At 33.3% G+C, this 8,225-nt stretch overlaps 1 protein-coding gene across 1 annotated transcript; it reads left to right on the top strand.

The window, feature by feature from the left end:
* The first annotated feature begins 793 nt into the window (after positions 1-793).
* On the top strand, positions 794-2,434 carry LOC6579084. The gene is made up of 4 exons (XM_002004945.4): positions 794-1,382; positions 1,438-1,651; positions 1,733-1,845; positions 1,986-2,434. The coding sequence occupies exon 1, from the start codon at positions 891-893 to the stop codon at positions 1,083-1,085; it is 195 nt and encodes a 64-aa protein (XP_002004981.1). The 5' UTR covers positions 794-890; the 3' UTR covers positions 1,086-1,382; positions 1,438-1,651; positions 1,733-1,845; positions 1,986-2,434.
* Positions 2,435-8,225: the final 5,791 nt, after the last annotated feature.

Below are 8,225 nucleotides of genomic sequence, written 5' to 3'. Positions count from 1 at the left end.
TAACACAGTTATAATATGAACCTAACTTATATTTTTACTTGACTTTAATCACTTTCCACTAATTCACTTCCCTTTTTCTCATACAATTTTTTTTTTTAATAAACTCAGACGAAGCTGCAGTCGGTTAAAGTGAAAGCCGCAAACACATCTAATTGGCCACAAGTTGATGTGCAAACATTTGCCACCTCACCAAACAGTTGGACTGACGGACGGCTGAAAATCTGAAGAATTTGTTAAAATATGCAAAGCGAGTGCAACCAATTACGATGGCAAATAATGGCACAAAATGTGCTCTAAGCATCTCACATTTACATTCAGTTCGAAGCAGAACAAAAGTCCAGGCACAAACACTTAAATTTATGAGGCTGCTCGCTTTGGCTGTTGACCCCTGACCCCTTGATTACGCTGCCCAACTGCCCAGAGATGTTGTTATTGTTGTTGTTGCTGTTGTGTAACTTTGTTTGTAAGTAATTTTAACAAATTTGTGAGACATTTGTGGCCTTTTGTGCAAATATTTAACCTATTTTTCGGGCTCTCCTGTGTTCAGGCCATCCCACATAATGTTATTTCGCTTTTGTTGTATTCTATTGTATTGTGTATGTGTGTGTGTGTGTGTGTGTGTTTGTCTCGACTTTTTGCGGCCAAAAAGGCCAATTAACTTAAATAATTAGCCAAAGTTTCCACAGTTGCGATAAAGTTGTTGCTGGCCAAATTGGCGCTGGTTCCGGTTCGCCTGCCATTTCACCACAAATGGCCAGAAATTTCAATAAAATTTCATTGTTCTACCGAGTGGCTGTAGTAGGCCGTTTCTATCTTCAACAGATTGTTTTAAATTTATATAATTATATAAATTTACATATAACAATTTACAAATTTATTCAGATTTGAGCATGGGCAACGCATTGAAGCGCAGTGCACGAAGACATAAAATCAAGGAGAAAAAATTAAAAAATCCGATATTTTTGTATCGTGTACTATATTGGAGTTTAATCTTTCTGCTAATGGGCGGACTACTCGCCGGCGTATATTATATGCTGCAAGCTGATTTCGGACACTGCAATTCCTACGACAGCAAGTGCTTCTAGATAGACGCAATTCATTCGATAGCAAGCTGAAATTTGTTCAATTAAGTGGATATGTCTGCATCCGCCTCATCAAATATGGTGGATAATAGGATTGCTGGTGTGACCGTGATGAGTCGCTCGGAAGCGAAGAAATGTATTACCCTAACCGTTATTATGCTTGCAATTATTTTAATATTTTTTGGCGTCTTTGTGGAGCTTGATAAGGAACCACCACCCTGTACGAATTACAGAGTTCTATGCTTTAGAGATTCGAGTATCCGAAGCGATGATTAATAGTTTTTCAATAGTTTTCTTGTGGTAAGCTAATTGGCATTACGTATTAACGTTGCTATTATAAGAATATATTTTACAGTGTTTATTTGTTATATCTCAAGAAGAAGGCTCATCTAAAATCATTTCTATAAATCAAATTATAAATGTTTTTAAATACATATATAATAATTGTTCACGATTTAGGCAGCTGATTATATAAGTAAGGTGGATTTATAATATATATTACGTATACGCCTCGTTTGAATATTTACCAGATTTCTAACACATTTTTAGTATTTAAATCGCCTTTTGGGGTAAGTGTCTGGATATTACGTATACGCACTATTATTATAATAATATATTTGCAACAATCTATTTTCTCTTTATAATTCCAGAAGGTCTTTTTCTGTTACGCAAATTAAGTATGAATTTTAATTACGTTTAAAAAGAAGAAAACAAATATACAATTTAATATATAAAAAAATTGATCAGATCAGTTCAGACTAAGGTAAGTTTATTCATGTCTTACGTATACAAATATTTTTGTTTTTATTATACTTTCAAATTTCCATACACATTTTCAGTTTATTTTAATTCTATAAATTAATAGACATTATGTTTACGCACCGTTGCTTTCTTAAATTTCAGAATTTGTTTGACTAATGAATTGGCTTTCCATTGCAATTTCTTTTTATATTTGTGGAAAACTTTGTGCTGCCATGGGAGACTTTTACGCCATTTGTAGACAATGTGCGCAATGTTTACATATAATTAAGACATTTTGCTGACTGCTGCCAAAAAGTTGAGACGACAGAAGAATCTGCTTTGCCAGTTGCCAGTTGCCAGTTGCCAGTTGCCGCTGTCTGGCTGATTTAATATGCATTCGCTACCATTAACAGCAAATATTCACTTCTACATAAATGCCGTCGAACGGCTGTTGAGGTTCCAAAAATAAAATACGTAAATTGTCCTTTTAGCATCAACCTGAACATCTGATATCATGTTGTATGTATGATACTTTTCGATTGGTTTAGCTTAACTGTGAAACGCAAAAATTCATGAAAAATAAAAAATAAATGAAAATGAAAAACACGGAACTGTTGACCTACTCCCCGCATATTGAATGATGAAAAAAAAAAACGAGCTTTTGAAATTTATTGAAGCGCTGCCTTTTATGCAGCTCACTCGTTGAATTTGCAATGCGCATTCATGAATGGCTGAAGAGCGCAGTTAACAGCTGAATGAGTGTGAAGAAAGTCCACTGAAGCTATGCATATACATATAACTGACACACACATATAGACGTTATATATATATGTATGTGTTTATAGGCAGATTTTAACTGGGGATTATGGCTGCAACAAATGGCGGATTCTCTATATTAATTAAGGTTTTTACTTGGATTTTATGAGGGTTTTATTGCTTATATATCCTAGAGACACTAAGTATATGCAACGGGTATATCGAGTGTGTATTCAACATATTCAACATCCATATACTCATATACTCAGATTGAAGGCAACTGGAATTGAGATAGCTATATTTGAGGTATCTCCTAGTCGGATACTTTTTGCCTAGATCAATTTGCTTATTTTGTGTGTATATATATAAAGTTTTTATGTCCTGCCCAACAATAACGCTATCGCAGTCAACACGTTAGTCACTTGTGGCCTAAAGTTTATCCAGACACACCCACACTTCTGGCACACCACACAGTCGCATACACACCCACACACACACACACATACATATATCCACGAATAAAGTTGTAAATGCAAACAACAAACTGCATACTAATGATGTCTCTGTTGTGGTCTGCACTATTGCGCTGTTAGCCCGCATAATTGGACCCTAGTATAGATATACATATATGTGTGTGTGTGTGTGTGTGTTTGAGTATGGGTTCCTTGTTGTTTATCTTTCTTTGGGTTATGATTTAAAACACAACAGTGCACAATTCGCATACCTCTTTGGCTCGACTAATATACAAAGAGATTTTGTTGCAAAACTTTAATTGAAGCCAAAATGACATTGGCTGAAAGCAAAAAATGAGAAAAATTTAAAAATTTTAAATAAAGAATGTACGTAAAAATATGTCTTTATTATCATAAAATATAATATTAAAGAAACTTAAAAATTTACTACTATTAAAGTTGACCATAAATAAGCTAAGAAATTTAATTTTTGTTTGAATTAATCCAGTAAATATTTTGATATTTTTGCAAAACTTTAATTGAAGGCAAAATGACATTGGCTGATAGCAAAAATAATCAAACGTTTTTTTTAGCATAACGTGTATGTAAAAATTAAATAAAATAATATTAACAAACTTAACAATTTTGACATAGTTAAACAAAACCTTTTAGTATCTCCAATTTTTAAGGCTACGCTTCAAACTGAATGCTCTTATAGTTTTCCCATATTTTTCCATTTATCTCTTCACACGTTTGTTTCTTTTCCCTCTGCACATTTGTTTCCAACTCTATCTAAACTTTTATGATTGCTCTTATTCATAAGCCAATGTCATCTACGTACAATGTCAAGGTCAGAGTTCAGTTGTCGAGTGCTCGAAAGTTGATACGAGCGACAAGTCGTGAACTGATGAAAATATATATGTGTGAGTGTGTGCCTTTACAGCAAACTCTCATTGTTATTTCTTGACTGTTGCTGACACTTTGCTGCACAGCAGGTGAAAAATAAATAAACTTTTAAATTTCTAACGTAGATTTATTGCCAGCGCTTGGCTAAAGTTTGACATGAGTTGGCCTTGCGGTTGCTTTGACTCAAACAAACACACGCTCACACATGCACACACACATACTCTCACACACACTCACATCCGAAACTCAAGACTAATTACAGAGCAGTATGTATTTCATTATAATTATTATTATGTTTCGCAAAAGTTCATTGGAGCTACAACAGGTATTCTGCGGTTTAAAAACTGTAATTGGATTCCTAATTAATTTTAATGTACCATAAATGTGTGTGCGTGCGTGTGTGTGTGTGCGTATATTTTTTGTGAAGCTATTTATTAGCTAAAATTTAAACATTAGCTTGGATAAGGCGAATTTCCTTTAACTTGTGGTTCGAGCTTCACCACATAGTGCTCTATTACTTAAAGGAATTCATAGTCTAAGTTGTTACAGTGAGAGTCAATCACAAGAAGGCGTGAAGCAGAACTTTCAGTATGGGAAACAAAGGACCTGTGGTAGCTGATTTTGAAAATATAATACAGGAAGACGAAAAATTTCCGAAATATTCCCCACTCTAAAACCGTATATATATATAAAGCACCATGGGTTGACTTTTTATATGACAGAAATACGTTGTGGTCATGTTAACTTTCAAAAGTATCTGTATACCACAGAGAGAGGAAAGAGAGAGAGAGAGAGAGAGAGGGAGAGCAACATTCACTGCGAAAATGTAATGGACGACGCTTTCCTCTACTGTAAAAGGTGCAAGAAAAAATTGTCCTCGCAGAAACTACTCGTGCAGTCACAGTAGAGACCATAATGAAGCTAATGTGCAAAGCAAAAGGTGATTGCTTGGGAAAAAAAAAAGTCTGTGTCTTTGCTGATAAGGTTTTGCGATGGGAACAGGTGAAAACTAAAAGCAGGCAAACTAAAGACAGCACTCATGCAGGGTATATAGAAGGACTCTAAGTTGACGGTTAATGCGCAGCTACTACAAAGAACAGGATTTAAGCTACAACAAATAATGAGCAAAGTGATAGTGCCTAAAATAAGTTCCACTAAAATTTAATTAAATAGCTAATATTCAATATTTACTTTGACTTTGAGTACTATCCACATTGGATGCGTCCATATAAACCCACACTCAATTAACTATTTTTATCAGAGCTGCCCTCGTAATTAGTTGGGATTGCTTTTATTGACATTATCTAAAAGTTCGCTTCAACGTGTTAAGACTTCCGGAGTCAAACTAATACAGCCGTTTCCAAAGCCGATGCCCAGATTACAGCAGATAAGGCAACTGCTAAGCTGAAGATTAAATACACATTCACGGCCAAAACAAAAGTCTTCACTCCATTAATAGATTTTTCGCAAGAAATCGAATTATGACATGATTTCAATGCATCTCACTAAACTCTTAATGGATATGAAATATGTTAATTATGTTAATTAATTCAGTGAGACACAGCCACAGAGGTAGACAGACACAGACTAACAGCTGTCAATTACCCAATTTGTCTGCAAATGATTGCAAGGAAATGCGATAAGCAATCAATTTGCACACACGTCACTGCCGACAATGAGTCGCAGTGCAGCTAACGAGTTGAACTTGGCAAAATTGTGCGCCAGCATACGGTACGTATGAGTAATATGAACTTATCAGGCATTTACATAATTGAATTGTATTTCCACTGACACTGGCAATGGCACTGGCAGACAGCAATAGTAAATTTACGAAAACAATCGTAATAGGACAGTAACAAGCAGCTCTGTCTTGAGTAGAGAGAAGACACTCTGAACAACATGTAGCTAAGCTGCTTACGCGAGGCATTATGTGTACGTGTGTGTGGGAGTATGTGTGTGAGTTTATGTGTGCAATGTCATGAGGCACAATGCCATGGTAACTTGACTGTGCATAGTTGATGCTGCAACCGCAGGATGCTAATTAGAAATAAGTGAATAGAAAGCACTGAGTGTAACAACTTTTCCAGCTCACATATAACACACACACACACACACACACACAACAAACTTCTGCTTTTAAGAATTTCTTTTCTCAATAAATATATATCTTTTTATTTTGTGGCAAGACTTTGTCTTGTTATACTAGTAAGAGCTCAAGGCTAATTTGTTGTCGAACAATTTAACAGTATATTGACCTAATTGTGTGCACTTCTTCACCCACACATTTACTCACTCTCGCTGTCTCTCTCTCTCTCTCTCTCTCTCTCTCTCTCTCTCTCTCTCTCTCTCTCTCTTTCGTTTCCGTTTTGCCAAAGTTGGGTTCAATTTGGTAACCTAAGCCAATGCCATTTTAGAACTTAAAGCAGCAACAGCAGCAGAAAAAGCAAAATAAATGCTGACTAAGACTTCTTAGTTGACTTTGTCGCTTGCTCTGAGTCTCTTTGATTTGGGTTGCATTTGCTGGCCAATTCTCAGCTTGGCATTGAGCATTCAGCTCAACACGTGCCACTTCTCTCTTTGATTATTTTTTATATTTTTTTCTGCCTTTCCTTTCCCTCTTTTCTCTACATCTCAAATTGTATTTAAAATCAACACGTTTTGAAACAAGAGGCGTTGATGTACGTTAAAAGACAAACAAAACATTTGACATTAAGTATGTGAGATTTGCATTTTATATACGCTAACCAAAGGGGGTATATTGACATTCTTATGTGGTACGTAAATGTATAGAAAGTAGTTGGTCTATTGAAAATTAAAAGCAAAATATTAAATGAAATGAATTAATTTAATTTTGTTGGATGGGCAAAAATAATTATATCATATAATATTACTCATTATAATTGATGTATTGTTATATTATTTTAGCTATTTATTTATTTATTTGTTTTAATATATTTATTTATTTTATTTTATTAATTTATTTTTTTTATGATTAAGATATATTTTTTTATATTTACTGTATTTATTAATATCATATTTTCCAGTTTATAATAAATTGTTAAAAATTATTTATTTCAGTTAACGAATATTTAAAAATTCATAATATTGCTCAGTACAAAAAAAAAAAAAAAAAAAAAAAAATTATATAAAAATAAAAAACAAAATTCTAAATTTAAATATTTTATTTTTTATAATATTCTAAATTTAAATATTTTAGACATTTTATAGTATGCTTTTTATTATTACAAAATGTTTTTATTTATTTATATTTTTATTTTTATATTTTTTATTTAAATTTTTTTAAATATATATGTCTTAAAATTTTTTTTTATACAAAATAAAAACCTCACCTTTACTTCGTTATATACATATAAAACAGTATCTCATTTACTGCATCTCTGCCTCTTATTTAACGAACTGTGATGAACTTCGAACTGCTTTATAAAAGTAGTACATTAACACAGAACTATATTGAATATGTATTTATTTGCAAGCGTATTTTCATTTCCATGTGTGCGAATTGGTGTCCTTCATGATTTATTTGTTTTTTAAATTTTTTGTTACAAATTTGTGACGAAAATACAGCAACACGTGCTGTGGTATGTAAATACAACATACATTCACTCAGACACTGACTCACTCACTCGCATATTTCATAGAATATATAAACACACACTTACACATACACACACGAGCTGTATGTGTGTGTATGTTTGCATTTGTGCCTGTTTGCGCTTCCGTCTGTCAGATACAATTGTTGCTGTTGTTGTTTATGCTCATCGTCGTTGTAATGATTGTCACTGCTGCCCCGCCCAATCGACCCCCTGCCCCTTTAGCACATGTTTCGTCTTCGATATTTGCATTGGCAATGCATTGTTCCCGGAACTTCCGTGTTGTTTTTTTTTTTTTTTTTTTCTCATTGTTCGCCCATGTAAATGAAAATGCTTTAAGCGTACAAAACTGTATGCAGAATTTGGGTTATTTAAGTAAAAACATAGTAAACGCCTTGTCATGAGCTGTATGTGTTATAAATATAATGAAAGACTTTAACAGCCAATTTATATATTAAAGAAAATACAGTAAAGTAAGAGAAAATAATATGTATTCTGGCACAAATGTAATTTAGATTTTAAATGTTTCATTTAACATAAAATATACATATGGAATTTCAAATATATTTTTAAAATAAGTCTAAAGAGTAGAAAATAAAAGTTGATTTAACACATTTAATTGAGCGGTTGTCTATCACAAACGTACTAAACGTATTATTTAGATAAATAAATAAACA

The sequence above is a fragment of the Drosophila mojavensis genome, unplaced genomic scaffold, assembly GCF_018153725.1.
Source record: "Drosophila mojavensis isolate 15081-1352.22 unplaced genomic scaffold, ASM1815372v1 contig_80, whole genome shotgun sequence".
Classification (NCBI taxonomy): Eukaryota; Metazoa; Arthropoda; class Insecta; order Diptera; family Drosophilidae; genus Drosophila; species Drosophila mojavensis.
The sequence above is the reverse complement of the archived record's forward strand: the minus strand, read 5'-3'. Positions and strand labels throughout refer to the sequence as shown.